The sequence below is a fragment of the Platichthys flesus genome, chromosome 19 (assembly GCF_949316205.1).
Source record: "Platichthys flesus chromosome 19, fPlaFle2.1, whole genome shotgun sequence".
Classification (NCBI taxonomy): domain Eukaryota; kingdom Metazoa; phylum Chordata; class Actinopteri; order Pleuronectiformes; family Pleuronectidae; genus Platichthys; species Platichthys flesus.
In genome coordinates, this window is record NC_084963.1 from 614,568 (window position 1) to 632,505 (window position 17,938).

The window sequence follows — 17,938 nt, forward strand, 5'->3', positions numbered from 1 at the left end:
CAAGGCAACGGAAGCTTTAGAGAAAATGGCTTCGTGCGAAGTTTCTCTTGAAAGAGTTTAGTGAGATTCTCCAGGTTAACGTTACGTTCTGTTAGTTTCTGTTTATCTCTACGTGCTCGTGCACATCGGAAATGAAACGTGTCGGGACCGCGCTGCTTCAAACTGAAGAGTTAATGGAGGATTTTCTTTAATCATGTTTTCAGACGAAGCTTCGGACTCAGTGACGGTTCAGTCTGTCTGGAGGAAACAACACGAGAGTCAGCGAGACACGGTTTGTTTTTATCAAGAGCTAAAGCTAGCTGCAGGGCTAAGCTAGCTACAAGGGTAATGTTTAAGCTACAGGGCTAAGCTAGCTACAAGGGTAATGTGTAAGCTACAGGGCTAATGTGTAAGCTACAGGGCTAATGTGTTAGCTAGTTGCTGTTTGGTAGGTTACTGTTTGTATATAGGTGTGTGTGTGTGGGGGGGGGGCATTACGGTTTGATGTTTGATAACAAAATATCAAAACTTATAAATACAAGAAAACTTATACATTTGAATTGACGGTGAATTAATCAAGTGATTAAAACAAATTTGAACATGGAGTCATTGAAATGAAGTGAACCTGTTAGTGGTCACATAGTGAAACATGTGACCACCCTGAACATAGAGTCAGCTGGTTCTCAGGATCCTCACTGGAACCAGTGTCAGGTGGTCACAGGGGGTGTCACGTGGTTCCAGGTGTGTTCATGTGGTCACATGTGGTGTCACGTGGTTCCAGGTGTGGTCAGGTGGTCACATGTGGTCACAGCTGTGTTCTCCTCTCAGAGAGGAAGTCAGACCTCAGCCGTGCGCAGCTGTGAGGCAGAGGTCCAGAGCGTGTCCAGGACCAGCAGCTCCACTCAGACAGAACCAGAGCCGCTCACCCAGCTGGACCCGGAGGCTGCAGACCCCCCCGGCCTCAGGGACTTCCTGCAGCGGGTCGAGGAGGAGGTGGTAGGAGAACTGGTCTCGAACGCCAGGAGTCACGCCTTCGATGGGTTCCAGGTGAACTGGGACGACCACAGTCAGCTGGTAAGCAGCCCCGACCAATCAGGAGTCAGGGACCTGTCTTATAGGCAGATATAACTTAACACTGTTCTTCCATGTTTCAGGTTTCATGTCTTCATCTCCTCCAACATCCCGTGGCCCAGGAGAGAGGTCTCCATGTGACCTGTGTGTCCTGGAGCTGCACAGGCTCGGTGGTTGCTTGTGGATTCGGTCGGTAGGTCACAAACCTGCACTGACATGTGATCTGAACTCAGTTTAAAGGAGACGCGTCATGTTTTGTCACCCCTCCTCATTTGCATATGACACACCTGCCCGACACGCCCCTTACAAAGCCAGGGCAGAACGAGGAGAGCCGAACGCTGAACACTGGTTCTTCTCTGTGGGCAGGATGGACGATGAAGGCTGGAGCACTGAGAGCTCGTACGTGTGCACGTGGAATCTGGATCGTCGAGGTCTGAACCCCAAACAGGCGGATCTGGTCATCGATGTTCCCACTGCGGTCACAGCTCTGTGCTGTCACCCGGACCAGCCCGCCCTCATGGCAGGTACACCAGCGCCCCCCCGTCTGTGCCCTCACATCACGAGGTGACAACTGATGTGTGCCTGTGTGTGTGTCTGTGTGTGTGCAGGCGGTCTGTACAGTGGAGAGGTGGTCGTGTGGGACACCAGTCGGACTCAGGACCCTGTTCTGGCTCTAACTGGGATGTCAGCAGAGAGTCACAGAGAGCCTGTTTATCAGGTAACTGGTTTTTAATAAATTACAACTGGCGTCAGTCTCAGCTGTCAATCATTCCGTCCTAACCCTCGAAACCATCCGACAAACAGAAACACTTTGTTTGGTTCATGTCCCATCTGCCGACATGGAGGAGGGCTTTATGACCTTTACTGCAGCCTGCCACCAGGGGGCGATTAGCCTTCACTTTCTGTGAGCTGTCACGTTGTCCATCTTTATATACAGAGTGTGTCTGTGTGTGTCTGTGTGTGTAGGTCTCCTGGGTGCCGCTGCAGAAGAGGGGGGAGTTTGGCGTCCTCAGTGCCAGCTCAGGAGGTCGAGTGCTGCTGTGGACGTTGGACTCGGACCAGGGACGGTTTGTCCTGGACGCCGTCTTCGCCTTCGTCCGTCAGCAGCTTCCTCATGGAGTCAGCGTCAAGGTGAGAAACTCCTACATTTCAAAATAAAAGCCCAGCTGCGATAACAAGGCTTCCTACAGAGCTAACAGATGAATGTGTTTTCATAATAAAATAAGTGTCTGGACTCCTTTGTAACCCTCAGACTCGGGGGGGCAGCAGCACTGTGGGCGTCACCTCCCTGGCTCTCTCCCCCTGGGACCCGGACACCTTCCTGGTCGGCTCGGAGGGCGGCCTCCTGCTCAGGTGCTCCTTCTCCTCCACGACGCCGGCCGCCGTCGCCTCCGAGGGTCAGAGCGTGACCCCCAGGGCCCCGGCCGTCTTCTCCTTCCGGCCCTGCAGCGGCCCCGTCCACTCCATACACTGCTCCCCCTTCCACAGGTGACGGCGCCACATACAGAACAGACACGAAGTGGTCAGTGGTCATTCTGCAGCTGCGTGGTGGTGACTTCCTGTGTCCTGTCCTCTGCAGGAACTTGTTTGTGAGCGCGGGGACGGACGGCCTGGCCCACGTCCACTCGCTGCTGCAGGTCAACCCCCTGCTCTCGCTCAGGGTCTCCGACTCATACGTGTTCCAGGTGCAGTGGTCTCCCACCAGACCACTGGTGTTCGCCGCAGCCACAGGACAAGGTGCAGCATCGAACCTGCGTGGTGGTCGTTACACTGAGCGTGATGTGGTGCAGCTTGAATTTGTTAACTGTCAGTCAAATTTAGACTTTTTAAAACCCTATGATTTAAATTAAGATGAAGAGATTTCATAGTCTCAGTGTAGTTACATCAGAACTGAAGATGAAGGAGCCAAGAAGATGAAAGCTCTGGAAACTAAATGGAGTTGAATTCAAACCTGAACATATTAAAGCATTAGAGACTTTCCGAGGCCTGTTTGAGGGATTTGAGCTCAACTACTTCACAATGTGGTCAAAAAAGAAAACTCTGGAACTGAATGAGTCTTTGTTGACACATGTCGTGTCCTCCCACTGAGTCACTGGACGTCCCTCCTCCAATCAGACGGCTGAACCATGACGTGCTCTCACTCTGTTCTCAGGGAAGGTGCAGATCTTTGACCTGGGCCGCAGATCTCTCCGAGCAGCAGCCACCATCGAGCAGGGGGGGGCCGGACACGCTGCTACCAGTTTGTCCTTCAACGCTCACAACCCCCACCTGCTGGCCGTGGGCAGCACCGACGGGACGGTCGGCGTCTGGCAGCTGAGCGCCGCTCTGTCGGAGCAGCGCCCGAGGGAGAGCAGCCAGCTGGAGCAGATAGCCAATCAGGTGGCAGAATGACATGTTTCACCCGTGGAAGTGAAATAAAGAGCAGCAGTCGAGGTTTCCAGTTGTAACCAGTAGCGTTTATTAAAGCACACTGCAGTTGTCAGGTTGTTATATTATTCTTACTATTGGGTTCTTCAGTTCATTGAGAGCTAAAACAATCACATTCAAGAGACAGAGGGACTTTGCTTTCATGAGCAGCACAACGTTAGAGCGAGATAAATAGATACAGACGCTTGTTATCAGGGAGGAATCCTCGTGCCACAATCATGCAGTTTCAGCTGTGTGTTGGTGTTGAAGCGTGTGTGTGTGTGTTTGGGAAACGCTTCCCGATTGGTCACTGGCGGGGAGGGGGGGGGTCAGTTGACGAAGAGCGAGCGGGTGAACTCGACAAAGTCGAAAGCTGACGGCAGCTCGCGGCCCTTGGTGTCGAGGTACGGCTTCATGTGTGAGAGGCAGTAGTCGGCCTGCTCCTTGCTCAGGTTCTAGAAGGAGAAGGAGAAGAGGAGGAGACAGTTAGAGCTGAGCTGTGACACTGGATCAGAGGAGGAGGAGGAGGAGGTGAGCTCCACCCACCTGGTACAACTCCTCTTTAGTGACGTAGGGTCTGTTCTCGACGCTCAGAGCTCGGAAGGCGCTCTCGATCTCCTCGCTGGACTTCACGTTCTCTGTCTCACGGCTGATCATGAACGCCATGTACTCCTGCAACGACACGTTCCCGTCCCTGCACACAGACACACACAGACACACACAGACACACGGTAAGACAACAGATACTTTAGTGTGGAAAGGGTCCCAGCAGTAGTTTATCAGCCGATGTCTATTTTAGATATTAGGGACAAACATTCAGACTTAGTGTAGAGTGCGTTTGTTTGTGATTTGCTGAAGTGGGTCGGACCTGTTGGGATCCACGGTGTCGAGTATGGCCTCGAACTCGGGGTCAGGCTCTCCCTCCTCCACCATGGGCAGGTCGTAGCCCAGCGAGCGCAGACAGGACTTGAACTCCTGGTGGTTCAGACGCCCGGACTTCTCCTTGTCGAAGTGCCTGTGAGGAGACGTGAGAACATGAGGATTCAAACCCACACACAGACACAGGACGACGGCAGGTCAGCGCCACGTACTTGAACATCATGCTGAACTCCTTCAGCGCCTCCTCCGTCACTCCGGTGGTGTTTCTGAAAGACAGAGGGACGGACATGAGCTCCATGTGAACACGTGACTCAGGCGATCAGTGGCCGTGGTGCTGGCCGGTACCTGGCCTGTATCTGCTGCTCCAGGTTGTGTTGCATCCTCATTCCCAGTTGGTCCAGTTGGTCCCACTGCTGAGCCAGACCCACTGTGCTGTGCTCCGTGTACTTGTTGTCCAAGATCAGCGCTTCCTCCATCGCTGCACCCAAATCCTCGATCTTCTTCAGCTGACTGCGCATCGCCCGGATCTCCTGATGTTTGCGCTGCACGAACATCAACAAAAAGCTTCACTTCCTGTTTCCGCCGGACGGCGGCGGCAGCGTTACGTTATCACTGGTTTTTACCTTGGTGGCCTCCAGCTGCGACTCCAGCGTTCCAGACTCCTCCACCATACACGACCTGACGGCAACACAGAGGGAGGTGAGAGGACGAGCAGCACATCTGGAGAACGACTGCACTCACACCTTCATGGCCTCCGCACACACAAGAACTCAAACTCTTTGTTGTGATTGTGTCAAAGTGAAGTTAGAAAACTTTGCCTCCGTCCTGGTTTCATAAATGTCAAGTTAATATTTCCTCAGCTCAGTGAAGCCAACACTACTTTTCACTGGTGTGAATAAACGTGTGTTTATGGAGCAACTGGTCCTCTTGAATTTTTTTTGTCGTTTAGATAAGCATCAATCTTCAGACTGGACCTTTCAGAATAAAAGCTCTGATCCAGCTCAAAATTAAAGTATTGCAGCAAAAAAACCGTTTGATTATATTTTTACTTTGTAGGATAAAGTGCAAACAAGGAAGTGACTGAATGTTGTTGCCGCGATGGAGATCAGCTCCTGATGAAACTGAGTCGTGTCCTGCAGACCAGCAGGGAAACGCTGAGGAACTGATTGAACGCAGCTTTGTTCTTTGTTGTTGTTGTGATATATTTACATCACAACTGGAAATAAACAGATGTAGAGTGACCAAGCGATGATACAGCTGCTGCTCCTGTGGATCATTAGTACGTGATGAACAGGAACATGTTACACACAAGAACACGTGTAGAACAATAAACTGCATCTCTCTAAAAGCTGCTTTAAAGCACACGTGTGATTTGGGGCGTGTCCCATCTCCTCTCCCTCAGCCCCCCCCCCCCCCCCCCAGAGAGGGAGGGACCCTCGCTGGGCAGTGTCACCTCCAAGCGGAGCCACAGGGGGCAGAGCTAGAAAATCTGACCCGAGGAGATGGGACGACACTGGCTACATCATCAGGGGCCAGGTGGTGGTGCTAAGGGTGAACTGGGACAGGCCCTCAGTGCTGAAGGAGAAACCAGTGAGGTCACGTTGTGTGTTAGTACACACTGAGCTCAACACTGTGTTTAGACGGAGGTGCAGGAGGTCGCACACAGCGTGGATCAGGGACAGAAAAGGAAAACAGAGCAAAGCTTGAACCTTCCAGAAAGATCATCAGCAACCTGGTACTGATAGACACAGATAACCCGTCGGTACGCTATGCTATCAGAGAGAGGGCGGGGGGGCAGAGAGGAGAACAGGTATCACACAGGAGCAACATGTGGTTTTCAAATGGTCCCACGCTCCATCATTTAACAACATCCACTCAGACATGTAGAAAGAGAAGTGGTATTCACCCGTCCAGCAGATACGTCCTGTTGAGCAGCGAGAGCAGGGCGGAGGAAGCAGAGAGAGAAAGTACACATCATCACCAAGAAGCAACAACAACAACTGAACTGAAGCCTGCACATGTTCCTGTTCTGGAGCTGCTCAAGCTCATTCAGTGGAACACACAACATCTCCTGTACCTGGTCTCCTGCAGCCACTGGTGGAAGGCGTTGGCGTGCTGAGCAAACTCCTGACGCAACTTGTCGTTTTCCTCCTGTCGCCTCTGCTCCTTCTGCAGCTCCAGCTCTCGCTCCTACGCTCAGAGAAAAGTGGATTCATCACTGACATGAATGGAAAGAGTCTCATGGAACTCGTCTCAGGGTAGAAAGCAGAGATTGGTTTAAAGATATGTTCAGAGGTGAGACCTTGATGATCTTCTGCAGGTTCCTCCACGTCTCCTCCAGAGCCTCCATGGTGAACCAGGTGTACGGGTTGGACACCACCTGGTAGCTCTTGATCTGCTGGTCCAGCTCAGCCAGCTGGTTGAAGTCGGCCTGAGCCGAGCTCAGCGAGGAGCGGAACGCCTCGTGGGCCTCGCGCAGCGCCCGGATCTCCTCCAGGGAGTTGCACCGCACCGGGTCGGTCAGGTCCTCCTCTGCGTTCTCAAACCAGCTGTTGAAGGCCGACGCCTTCTTGGCGAACGTGAGGAACAAGTCTTCAACCTGTGGAGGGAAGAAACACAAGAGGTTCATTTTAAGATGCTTCACTTCAGCTTATTGTTCATAAGGAAAATCTGATTCATAACAGATACTCCAAGAGCATCAATCCTCAGCTTGTCCTCTGCACCTTTCTGAAGTGGTCCTGAGCTTCTAGAAGCTTCTTCTTGCGAGAGGCCGAGTTGGACAGCAGCTGGTTCCAGCGCTTCATCAAGGCGGCATGTCGAGCTTCGATGGCTTTTGATTGGACGTGCTGGGCGGCCAGCAGCTGGTCCATCAGAGCTGTGATGTTGGTGATGCCCTCCTGCTGGAAGGCCTGCAGGCCGGCGTCGAATGTCTCCTGCAGACAGACGGCCAGAAACAAACTCGGTCAGAGGACAGACAGACGGGGACGCGGGGTGGAAAGGGTTTGAGACGAGGGACGGACCTGCTTGGTGAGCAGAGTCTGCACAGAGGACAGGTCTCTGCCGTAGTCGTCTGTCTTCAAGCTGTTTTCTTTCTCACCTGAAACACAAACAGCTTCACATAAGAACACAAACTTCTGAGTCGACTGAGCAGAGTCACACTGTTCATCCTCAGCCCCTGGTGGCCGGCGGCAGTATAACATCTAAACAGAGGACGTTAGTGTAGATCTGTACCGATCCAGGACTCGACCACGTCGGCCTTCCAGTTGAACTGCAGGAAGGCAGAGTTCTCATCCAGCTTGGCCTTCCTCTGAGCCGCCGCCCTCTCCAGCTCAGACACTTTCCCTCTCAGAGCCGACATCTTGGCACTGATGCTGTCCACGTGATGGTTGTTCTGTTGGAAACAGACACACACATGAACACACTGCTGCTGCTCTCGTAGTCGCACTGCACACATCAGGGAGTGGATGTCTCAGAACCTTCTTGATCAGCTCCTCTCCGTTGGAGCACACGTCGTTGACTCTGTCCCTGTGGACGGTGAAGTCCGTCTCGAAGGCCTCGTGCTTCTTCAGCAGGCCCTGTGGAGCACACACACTCGTTAGGTTCCACCACACACTGATTCCATCTGGTGGAACTGAGAGGCTTCTCTCCAGCACTGACACGCACCTGCACCGCGGCCAGCGTGTCTCCGTAGTCCTCGCTCCCGACCAGATTCAACTTCTCATTGATCCAAGCTTCTTCCTCTTCCACATTCGCCACAAACTGCTGGTACTCCAGCGACTCCTCCAGCCTCTGTCCCCTGGGGACGCAAATACACAGCTGTTGGTGCTGCTGCAGGGGTGTGTGTGTGTGTGTGTGTGTGTGTGTGTGTGTGTGTGTGTGTGTGTGTGTGTGTGTGTGTGTGTGTGTGTGTGTGTGTGTGTGTGTGTGTGTGTGTGTGTGTGTGTGTGTGTGTGTGTGTGTGTGTGTGTGTGTGTGTGTGTGTGTCTGTGTGTGTGTCTCTCAGCAGGGCGACAGTACCTCGCTCCAGACAAGTCTTTGAGTTCCTTCCAGTGGTCGACAAACTGGGCGAGTCTCTGCTGGATCTCATCCTGACCGATGGTGTTGTCATCAGACAGCTTCTTCCCAGTGTCCAGCACCGACTGTTCTCACACAAACACACACACACACAAACACAGACACACACAGACAATCCAGAAAGTGAATAATCCAACTTCATTGAATGAGGACATACAGCCGGAGGAGCAGAGGAGTCTGGTACCTGGATGGCCGGCTCGTGGGCTCCCAGCTCGGCCTCCAGTCTCTTGTGCTTCTTCCTCAGATTCTGCACTCCTGTCAGATCACGTCCGTAGTCCTCCGAACTCACGAGCAGCTTCTTCTCTCTGTGCGTTCAGGATTCAAATGGGTCATAAACAAACTGAGGAACCTGCAGGCTGATGTTCCTCTGGAGAACATGAACTGCAGGGAAACGCTTCTTACTTGATCCAAGACTCTTCATCGTCCAGGTCCCTGAAGAACTGGTGCAGGCGGTGCGACTCGTTGAGTTTCGCTCGGCGCCCGGCGGCCATGCTCTTGATCTTGGCGAAGCGGCCGTTGACGGCATCGCGCTTCTCCTTCACCAGCGTGGTGTCGAAGGCGCTGCTGCCCATCAGGCTGTCGGCCTGGCCGTTCAGGTCCTTCAGACGATCCTGGGGGAGCAGAGGAAGTCAGAGACTGAGAGGTCGCTCTGTGGGTTTTCTTCTGACCCACATGCAGAGTAATGAGCTCATTACCTCGTGGGCAGAGATATCAGCCTCCAGCAGCTGGTGCTTCTTCAGCAGGTTGTTGACTGAGGCCAGATCTTTACCATAATCCTCAGATGCCAGAAGAGCTTCGACCTGAAGGACAAGGACACCATCAGCCTCACACACTTCACAGAACGAGAGGTTCGGCTCGGAGCTTCCACCGGGTGCCGCTCACCTCAGAGAGCCAGAAGTCAAAGTCCTTGATGCCGGTGTTGAAGTTCTGCTGCTTGTTGGCCTCTTTGAGTTTCTGGCTCTTCTCTGCTGATTTGTTGACGAGGAACTGCCACTGTTCGTCCAGAGCGCTGAGTCGTGCCTGAGGAAACAGACGAGTCATGTTCTGTACCTCCTGTGAATCTCACTCGTAATGGACATTAAAGAACCTTCACAGTGTGACCCTACCTTGACCGCGTCCTCGCTGCCGGCGCAGGCTCCTCTCTGGATCAACGTGTTTCCCGTGTCGATGACGCCGCGGATCCGGTCTGCGTTGGCGTGCAGCTCGGCCTCGAACGCCTGATGCTTCTGATGCTTACTCTGACGGGGGAGGGAGGGAACATGGAGGCAGCGTGAGAACACGAGTGGAACATTAACCAAAACACACATGTTTTAAAAACACCCCCAGTTTGACAGCTTTATTAAGATTGAAGCAGTTTATCGTACCAGTTGTTTAAGTTTTAGATTGAAGGTGTGGACGAAGCGCCAGAAGAAAAGAACTTCAACTGCAGAAACTTTCAAATAAACTGACAAGATGGAGGTGTCCTCAAACCTGTGACAGATGGTTTCATACTCACATTCAGCACCAGAGATGAAGCTACTGGTTTCTAAACAGGTTGACCAAATTTAATCACAAAGATTAAACTGTGTACAAAACACTTGACGGTGAAATAAAAACAAAGAGAAACTAGAACAGAGAACGTGTCGGACATGGATTCAAACAAACAGGACAAACGGGTGAAGGATGGCAACAGAGCTGAAACCTACTGGAGCAAGAGTCTCTTCAAAGTGGCTTCATGTTTGTGTCTTCGGTTCATTTCACTGTTTCCTGACTCAAGTTTCAGAATTTAACAACAGATCAGATTTCTTTTCACAAGTTAGAATTTGGGTCCTGAGTCGTTTCATCAGTTTTTCTTCAGGAATCTTTCAGACGTCAGAATTTAATCAATTTAATAACAAGAGAAGCCAATTTATAGAAAACTCTTCTCCTCAAGAGCTGAAAACAAAAATGGAAGCCAAACTATGACATTTGATGATAAAGACAAACCTGGAATAAAATATAATTAACAGAAGAATTAAAACATCAAAATGGACAACCAGGTGGAAAAGAAGCCGGCGCTGGACGGTGCTGATGAGGGACGAACTGAGGAGGGACAGGATGTTCTATGTGCTGTCTACACACGCAGTACAGACACAGACACAGACACATGGAGTAACCTGCTCAGGTGTTAGTCAGCGACACACTACACAAACTTACCAGCAGCTTGGACAGCTATGAAGAAATAAAGACAGTGGGAGAAAAGTTCAGTCTCACTTCAGACAGGACAACGGAGGGATCAACACACTTCAGTCACTAAAACAGAACATTAGCAGTTTGATGTTCTCAGGTCACATGACTCCGAGGCACTTTATCACCTGACCAAGAAGCTGAGGGATTCTTTTCCTTCTTAACTTTTCTCTGACTAAGAAACAACAGGTTTCTCTGCACTAGCTCACACTGCCAGCAGGTCTGAACAGGTGGTCTGTGGTGCAGGGGTCAGGTGGTTACCTGGATGTTCGTTGGGTCTTTGTAGGACTCGTCAGTCGCAGTCTGAAGCTTCTCGCTGATCCAAGCTTCTATCTCGTCCACGTCTCGGCTGAACTGCTGCAGAGTCTGAGACTCACCCAGCTTCGATCGCTTCTCGATCATCTGGGCCTTCAGCCGGCGCCACCTGGAGAACATCCAGACCAGGTTCAATATCCAACAGGAAGAAGAACCTCGTGTCTCGGTCTATGAGTATTACATGTGGGTTTCTCAAAGGCTCCATATTAAGCCGTAGTAGTTCATGTACTTTCTGTGTACTACGGGCGTTACTACTGGAGTATTCCACGACACAGACAGTATAAAAGTTCTGGTTTAGTGTTTTTTAATAAGACATGTTGACACCGGAGGAGGTCGGTCGGTGGTTCCTTCTGAGATCGCTGCAGAAGAAGCTGACCCAGCATCAGACGATGTCACAGCTGGTCTTAGAAAACCTTCTCACCTGTCCAGGACCTCGTTGCGGCGGGTGAAGATCTCAGGTTTGGCGTAATGATCAGCTCCGACCAGCTGATCAGCGAAGGACTGCAGGGCGGCGATCTTCTCCTCCTGTACAACATGGAACCATCCAATCAGAACACAGCACACGGATCAGTTGGCCTTCAGGCGGCGGTGGAACAGGTACCGACCTGCACATTGATGGCCTTGTCAAAGTCTTCATGTTTCTTGATGAGCGCTTCCACGCTGTCCAAGGAGTCGCCCTTGTCGTCGCTGGCGAGGAACGCCTCCCGAGCTGCCATCCAGTTCTCGGCCTGTTCACAGTCTCTGTTGAAGAGCTGAAGAGGGACAGAGACCGACGTCAGCAGCGACTCAGTGACGTCACCGCCGGCATCTTGTGGCACAAAACTTTACCTGAAGCTCGAGGCATTGGTCCAGCATCATGCGGCGCTGCACCCAGGCCTTCTCCAGGTCGGCCCGCTCGCGGTCTAACGCCTCCAGCTTCTCCTGGATCTCAGGACTGGCGTAGTGGCCTCGCGCCAGCAGCTGCTGGCCGAACTGCTCGAAGGCCTGGAAGGTCCCAGCACGAGCGTCGATCTCCGTGCGGTGCTCCTGGACAGAAGAACAAAGAACTGGTGAGCTCGGGTCACGATGGAAACCTCCTGAGCTTTGTGTTGATGTGGTTTTGAGAACACTGTCCGTAAGCAAAGTAACGTAATGAAGGAAATACAAATAATTAATGACAGAGTGACATCATGTGGAATATCACGTCGTTCACAAACTCTCTCGGGGAAGGATGTGAACACGACTCTTCTCCTGTGGGCTATAGATCAGATAAGGAGATGGTGAGGGACCTGCTCTGAGACCTGGAAGGAGGAGATCTGTACCTGGTGTCGTTCCAGAAGAGCCTCGGCTCCGGTCACATCCTTCGCCAGCTCCTCTGAGGACACGAGCCCTCGGATGCCATTAATCCAGGACATCAGATCTCTGTGGACAGATGATGAGGACACATTCATACATCTCTTAGACTCAGTTTGGTTCAGCCCAGTGGATCTACTGGCTGCTCGCTCCTCACCTGAAGTCCGACAGGAAGCGCTGCAGGTCATGGGAGTTTCCCAGTTTGTCCTTGCGCTGGTCAGCTCGCCCCACCAGGCTGCTCCAGGCGCTGTTCAGCTCGGTGCACTTCTCCTGGATGTCATCCACGGCCTCTGGGTGGGACTGGATCAGACGCTCTGCCGTCTCGCCCAGAGAGTTCACCTGAGCGGTGCAGACGAGGGGGACATGAGTCTCAGAGGAAATCACCTAAACTCCTACATCCTGCTGAGACCCCTGAAGATCCACTGACCTTGTCCCCGAGGGCGGCCAGGTCTCTCTCGAAGCCTTCGTGTTTGCGCTGCAGAGCCTGAACACTGGCCAGGTCGTGACCGTAGTTGTCAGTGTTGAGCGCTTGGTTCTTCTCCTCGATCCATTCTTTAGTTTCATCAGCATCTCTGTGGAGGCACGGACACGACACGGTTAAGAGCCTGCTGCTGATGTCACCGATGGTCGCTGTGTTTCCTCGTCGTGCTCACACCTGTGGAACCTCTGCACCTCGTGTGCACTGCCCAGCATGTTGCTCCTCTCCTCCGCCAGCTGCTGCAGCGAGCGCCAGTGGTTGTTCAGCTCCTGGACAGAAGAGACTTCACATCAGAACCAGCAGCTGACGCTTCCTCAGAGGAGCATGAGCTCGTCTGAATGATCCACGAGGATGTGACTGTACAGCACTAAATCTAATAAATGGTACTTTACAGTATATAAATATATGGTGGATTACATTTTTCAATTATAATCTGTATATGAAAGCTAAAATGGCGACTGAGGTGGAAAACGTTCAGATTCTAACTATCGACACTTCCATTTAAACACTGGAGGACATTAAATGTCCAATCGGAGATTTGCTCTCACATTTATATCATAATAATTCTAAACATGTTTATTATGGATCTGACGTTGTGACATTATATATGACTGCAAATTAAAAGAGCATAATATGTCCATTTGAAGTGGTGAAGATTATAGATGTGCTTAAACTTAGTGATCACATTTTAAAGTGAGGTGAGAAATGTCAGATAAAACATTCAATTTAACACAAAGCTGCAGACACAGTGTGTGTTCATGTGTATAGTTTGTGCTTGATGTGCGTTTGATGGTCACAGACGGTGGTGACACAAACAGGCAGATGAAGGGAACGTGCACAGGAACAGAAGTTTGATAAAAATCATACGACGGCTGGAAACCAACACAGATCTCCCGATTGATTCGATTTCTATTCTCAAAATCCAATATTGATTAATTTAATTTATTTCAAATCTCGGGGATTCGGTTCTATCAGATAAATACTAATCTTAAGCTTCTTAGAATTGTTCAAATAAAACTTCTGATAAATGAAATGGTGCTCGGAGAGTACGTCCCTCCACCAAGACCATCTCCCATCTCGTCATGGGAAAGGAAGAGATAAGAAACTCCTGGATTCATATTTATCTGGGTTTTTCAAACCTGCATAAAATATCATTAAATCAGTCAACTACTTCTTGAGTAATGTTGCTGATGGACAGACGAGCTCTGGTGTTGAGCTTCACGTCTACGGCAATTCAAAGATCAACGTTTGGATTTTGAAGATCGATAAATCGGATCATTCAAATAAAAAATCCTGATTAATCGGAAGATCTTTTTCTTTGAATCCAGCCCTGAACATTGCACAAAGACAAAACGAGCAAAAGGCCCACATCTCTTTGGAGATGCAGAAGACATAACGCAGGCTTTATGTCCATCATTCAAACTACATGAGACTCTAGGAGGGACGGTCACAGGACGAACACGGAGTCTGGACACGGACTACTGGAGACAGGCACAGGAGGAGGGGGAGCATGTGACCCCCAAAAGAAACCAGGACAACGACGGGGTTAGTTGTCTCATCATGATGCCGGACACAGAAACAGGGGGGTGGGGGGGGGGGGGGGGGCTAGTTCATCTTACCTTGATAGTATTAAAGTTAGCCGTTGTTTGAACAGCCAAGCGTATATTCTACAGTCAAACACGTCAGAAAGGAGGAGGACAAAAACAGAAAAACACCACAGCAGTCAGGAGGGTAGTGAAACTCCCAGGTTTCATCTTCTCCAGAGACGTGACAGCCAATCAGGGAACAGTAAACACAGCAACCACGGCTAACACAGAACCCATGAAGCCAACCAGGTCCGCGATTGAGACATCTGGAGACAGTTCTTTGAATGAGTCAAGTCTCAGTAGCTCACAGGCGTCTTCGTTGTCTCGTCAATGTTCAATCACATTCAACGAGGACATGGAACATCAAGCCTCATGCAGAGAACATGTCTGCTTGGACACGACTGCAGTAGAAGTGATGCTTCGATATCAAACATCAACATTCATGCACAGTTCTTGGATCAAATCTCAAATCTGTGCAGTCAAAGCATTTTGTCTAAAATGATCAAACTGATGAATGAATGTATTTTAAACAGTCAGAGACGTCTTCTACCTTCCAGGGAGACGCAGTCTTGGAATCAGCTTCATCCTGTTGAAGAAACAACACACGACGTGAGTCAGGAACATTTCACTGCTGCTTCTTAAATATCAGGCAACGAGCATGAGAGCTGCAGAAGGGATGACTACCTTGCCGGGAGCAGAACCGAGCATCTCTTGTTGCTGCAAATGAGAAAAAAGGATCTCCATGAATCAACAAGTCAAACATGGAGGACGGCTCAACCAGGGGATCCAGGTGGAGAGCTCACCTGAGCCTGCATCATGGGCACCTCCTCCGCCATGAGGCCTTCAGACTCCAGCTCAGACGCAACTTTGTTGATGTCCCTCAGACGAGACTCGTTGGCCTTCAGGTCCTGCAAACACAAGTCAACACACACTCGGTCTGAGACGGGATTCAGAACAAATGACATTATTCAAACAATTCAACCGATTGATCAGGAAGAACAAGCAGAAATAGACTTTTGTGCTCAAGACATGTACGACTGTAGAAGAAGTAGAGTTGTGAAGTGAGGGCGTCACCTTCTGGAAGTCGTCAAACTTCTTCTGCAGGACCTCGACCTGCTCCAGGTCCGAGCCGACCTCCTCGTTGGTGAGGGCGCTCTCCTTCTCGTTGATCCACTGCTGGAGCTCGTTGGCCTCGCGGAACAACATGAACTTCTTGCAGCTCTTCTCCAACATGTCTTTACGTTTCTCTCCCAGCTCCAGCAGAGTGCCGTACCTTTAAATCCAAGAGACAACAGGGAATTCAATCAGGAAGGTTCTAAAGTCCCGGTGGGATCAGTGATGTAGATAAAAAGAAGCGGACCTGGGACCTGGTGTTCTGGATTTAACCCATTAAGACCGGATGCAACACACGGGTGTATACACCTTTAAGACCTGTGTGAGGTCTGTGTGCTTCTCCCAGAGCCGGATGAGAAGTGTGCGTGCTTTGTATGTCGTCCATTTCAAGACACGTCACTGATGAAATGCTTTTCAATGATATTCACAGTTTCATCGATGAAAACCACAATGAAAAAATAATTATGAAGCAGATTCAGACCCAGATGAGCTGCTGACCTGGACTCAGTTGTGACTGACATGTTAGAGGAGGATCTCAGCTAGTTGCCGCTTTATGTTTTTTTCGTTGTTCATAAACTTTAGGGAAAAGACGATGATTGACATTTAAAGCCAAATGTTTAAGCTGTAAAATGGCTGACAACTATAACGGCACCTTAGGTCTTAATGGGTTAATGTAACTAATACAAGTATGAATCAAAGCCCATGTTGTGCAGAACATAACTGCTGATGGGTTTTGATTGAGAACAGAAAGGAAACGGAGAGATGAACATCCATGAGCAGTCTGGGATGAGAGGTTGGCGTCGGAGGAACTTCTATCAATGAGCTGATAGAAGATGAGGGTGACGTACACACAGTGTCACGACATGAGGGTGTTCGGGGGGGGGGGGGGTCAAACTGCTGAGGACAGTATCATGATCACAAGAACACGCTGAGGGACGCTGGTTCCTACTCACAGCTCTTCCACCTGCTTCATGCGCACAGACACGCTGCAGGCCTCCTTGGTGACAAGCCTGCTCAGTGTCAAGCGTGAACACACAGCGAGGCCAGATTAAGAGATCACACAGAGCGAGAGGACAGCAGGGGAGAGACAGAAAGAGCCCAGGGGACGGGCGTTAGTGCAAAAACTGAGCAGAAGACATCTACTGAAGGTAAAGAGGTTAAGAAGACTGAGAAACAGTGAGAGACGAGTTAGTGGGCGACACTGTGCAGGTTGTGATGTGGGTTTCTTACTGGTTGTCTATCTGGTCCTGTCGCAGTGCGATGCTGCCGTGGTCGTCCAGCAGGTTTTCCCTGGAGGACGACTGAGTGGGGTCCAGCTTCTTCACGTACGCAGCAGGAACGAAACCCTGACGGTCGTTCACCTCCACCTTCCACCAGTCCTGCAGCAACCAGGAGAGGAACATGTGACCAGCTGACACAGGTGAGGCATGTCCAGTTCATCAACCAGTCCCAGGACCCCTCACATGTGTTGTGTGAGAAGCCTGAACCATCTCATTCCACTGAAGCTGCTGCCCTGGACGAGCTACTTTCTCCCGGTGTGTCTCCACATGCATCATCTCTGAGGAACTATTTGTCTCGTGCAGCAGTCGCACTGACCTTGTTGGTTGAGTTGAGCAGCGTCAGGATGTCTCCTTTCTTCATGGTGACCTCACGGGGGCTCTTCTCCTGGTAGTCGTACAGAGCGAGGACCAGCTCCTTCCCGGTCTCGTCATCAGTCGGCGCCACTTGTTGCTGTTTATTAAAACAGACCAATAATCTGTGTCACGGATTTGTCTTCTAAAAAACTAACTTTGATTATTAGAAACAAATTCCCCAGTAGTCCGGTGTTCAAAGATCTCCTCCCGACTATGCTTTAATGACTGATCAGTGTGGGGGCTTGTGTGGACAGAGATCTGTTAAGATTTTAAATGAAAACGAATCTGTGTGTCTGAAGCCTGAAGCTTTGTTGAGCAGCAGCAGCTCCTCCCTGAGCTGCGGGGGTGTGAATGAGGTATGAGCGAGGACAGGCTCTCACCCTGCAGGACGTGGCCTGCTCCTTCAGACCGTGGATGCTGCTGCCGTAGGCGCTCAGGTCCGACATCAGAGCCTCGTGCTTCTTCAGCAGAGCCTGTGGAAAACAAAGTGTTTAGCACGACTGGGATAGAACCATGAAATAAATGGAGCTGAAACTGGAAACTGCAGAGAAGGTCAGAAACGTTCTGTTAGATCCCGATTCAGGAGAGAAACCACACCTCCTCCCTGCACATACCTCAGCAGAGTCCTCGTCCTTTCCGTAGTCTGGACTCGCCACGATCGGCTCCTTCTCCCTCATCCAGGACTCGGCCTCATTGGCGTCTGCAAAGTATTGCTGAGCCTGCAGAGAGTCCTCCAGGTCCTGTCTCCTCTGGGACGCTTTGGCCTTCAGCGTGTCCCAGCGTCCATGAAGCTCAGTCAGCTTCACTTTCACTTCCTCACCAGCAAAGTGTCCTGGGAACCGGGTCAGGGGACAACATCTCTTAAA

At 50.8% G+C, this 17,938-nt stretch overlaps 2 protein-coding genes across 7 annotated transcripts in view; one reads left to right on the forward strand and one right to left on the reverse strand.

The window, feature by feature from the left end:
• On the forward strand, positions 1 to 3,486 carry dync2i2 (dynein 2 intermediate chain 2). 2 transcript variants are annotated; one of them, XM_062412970.1, is made up of 9 exons: positions 1 to 271; positions 808 to 1,053; positions 1,134 to 1,243; positions 1,417 to 1,574; positions 1,659 to 1,768; positions 2,017 to 2,181; positions 2,303 to 2,538; positions 2,630 to 2,787; positions 3,203 to 3,486. In XM_062412970.1, the coding sequence occupies exons 1-9, from the start codon at positions 194 to 196 to the stop codon at positions 3,439 to 3,441; spliced, it is 1,500 nt and encodes a 499-aa protein (XP_062268954.1). In that variant the 5' UTR covers positions 1 to 193; the 3' UTR covers positions 3,442 to 3,486. The 2 variants fall into 2 exon arrangements, with proteins under 2 accessions (XP_062268954.1, XP_062268953.1); XM_062412969.1 differs by having other exon boundaries at positions 1,134 to 1,239; positions 1,362 to 1,574.
• sptan1 (spectrin alpha, non-erythrocytic 1) overlaps positions 3,485 to 17,938 on the reverse strand; it is a 25,539-nt gene continuing 11,085 nt past the window's right edge. The window contains exons 18-57 of one of the 5 annotated variants that reach the window (XM_062412964.1): positions 17,687 to 17,904; positions 17,453 to 17,545; positions 17,035 to 17,169; positions 16,669 to 16,817; positions 16,392 to 16,448; positions 15,400 to 15,598; positions 15,129 to 15,233; positions 15,010 to 15,042; positions 14,876 to 14,911; positions 14,359 to 14,406; positions 12,917 to 13,008; positions 12,689 to 12,833; positions 12,419 to 12,600; positions 12,231 to 12,330; positions 11,758 to 11,955; positions 11,535 to 11,681; positions 11,351 to 11,454; positions 10,876 to 11,038; positions 10,585 to 10,599; positions 9,516 to 9,647; positions 9,292 to 9,429; positions 9,105 to 9,209; positions 8,812 to 9,020; positions 8,594 to 8,714; positions 8,353 to 8,474; positions 7,999 to 8,131; positions 7,812 to 7,910; positions 7,567 to 7,726; positions 7,356 to 7,432; positions 7,059 to 7,268; positions 6,638 to 6,934; positions 6,413 to 6,525; positions 6,242 to 6,259; positions 6,045 to 6,107; positions 4,959 to 5,013; positions 4,681 to 4,877; positions 4,548 to 4,601; positions 4,325 to 4,471; positions 4,003 to 4,150; positions 3,485 to 3,911 (exon numbers count right to left, since the gene is read on the reverse strand). In XM_062412964.1, coding sequence (XP_062268948.1) covers positions 3,786 to 3,911; positions 4,003 to 4,150; positions 4,325 to 4,471; positions 4,548 to 4,601; positions 4,681 to 4,877; positions 4,959 to 5,013; positions 6,045 to 6,107; positions 6,242 to 6,259; positions 6,413 to 6,525; positions 6,638 to 6,934; positions 7,059 to 7,268; positions 7,356 to 7,432; positions 7,567 to 7,726; positions 7,812 to 7,910; positions 7,999 to 8,131; positions 8,353 to 8,474; positions 8,594 to 8,714; positions 8,812 to 9,020; positions 9,105 to 9,209; positions 9,292 to 9,429; positions 9,516 to 9,647; positions 10,585 to 10,599; positions 10,876 to 11,038; positions 11,351 to 11,454; positions 11,535 to 11,681; positions 11,758 to 11,955; positions 12,231 to 12,330; positions 12,419 to 12,600; positions 12,689 to 12,833; positions 12,917 to 13,008; positions 14,359 to 14,406; positions 14,876 to 14,911; positions 15,010 to 15,042; positions 15,129 to 15,233; positions 15,400 to 15,598; positions 16,392 to 16,448; positions 16,669 to 16,817; positions 17,035 to 17,169; positions 17,453 to 17,545; positions 17,687 to 17,904 — 4,943 coding nt within the window. In that variant the 3' untranslated portion in view covers positions 3,485 to 3,785. The remainder of the gene's footprint in view (positions 3,912 to 4,002; positions 4,151 to 4,324; positions 4,472 to 4,547; positions 4,602 to 4,680; positions 4,878 to 4,958; positions 5,014 to 6,044; positions 6,108 to 6,241; positions 6,260 to 6,412; positions 6,526 to 6,637; positions 6,935 to 7,058; positions 7,269 to 7,355; positions 7,433 to 7,566; positions 7,727 to 7,811; positions 7,911 to 7,998; positions 8,132 to 8,352; positions 8,475 to 8,593; positions 8,715 to 8,811; positions 9,021 to 9,104; positions 9,210 to 9,291; positions 9,430 to 9,515; positions 9,648 to 10,584; positions 10,600 to 10,875; positions 11,039 to 11,350; positions 11,455 to 11,534; positions 11,682 to 11,757; positions 11,956 to 12,230; positions 12,331 to 12,418; positions 12,601 to 12,688; positions 12,834 to 12,916; positions 13,009 to 14,358; positions 14,407 to 14,875; positions 14,912 to 15,009; positions 15,043 to 15,128; positions 15,234 to 15,399; positions 15,599 to 16,391; positions 16,449 to 16,668; positions 16,818 to 17,034; positions 17,170 to 17,452; positions 17,546 to 17,686; positions 17,905 to 17,938) is intronic. The other 4 variants (XM_062412965.1, XM_062412967.1, XM_062412966.1 and 1 more) reach the window with 4 other exon arrangements.

Coding starts and splice junctions, on each gene's coding strand:
- dync2i2 (XM_062412969.1), top strand. CDS start 194: ATGTTTTCAGACGAAGCTTCGGACTCAGTGACGGTTCAGTCTGTCTGG. Junction 1,054..1,133: donor GGGACGACCACAGTCAGCTG/GTAAGCAGCCCC, acceptor TCCATGTTTCAG/GTTTCATGTCTTCATCTCCT. Junction 1,769..2,016: donor ACAGAGAGCCTGTTTATCAG/GTAACTGGTTTT, acceptor CTGTGTGTGTAG/GTCTCCTGGGTGCCGCTGCA.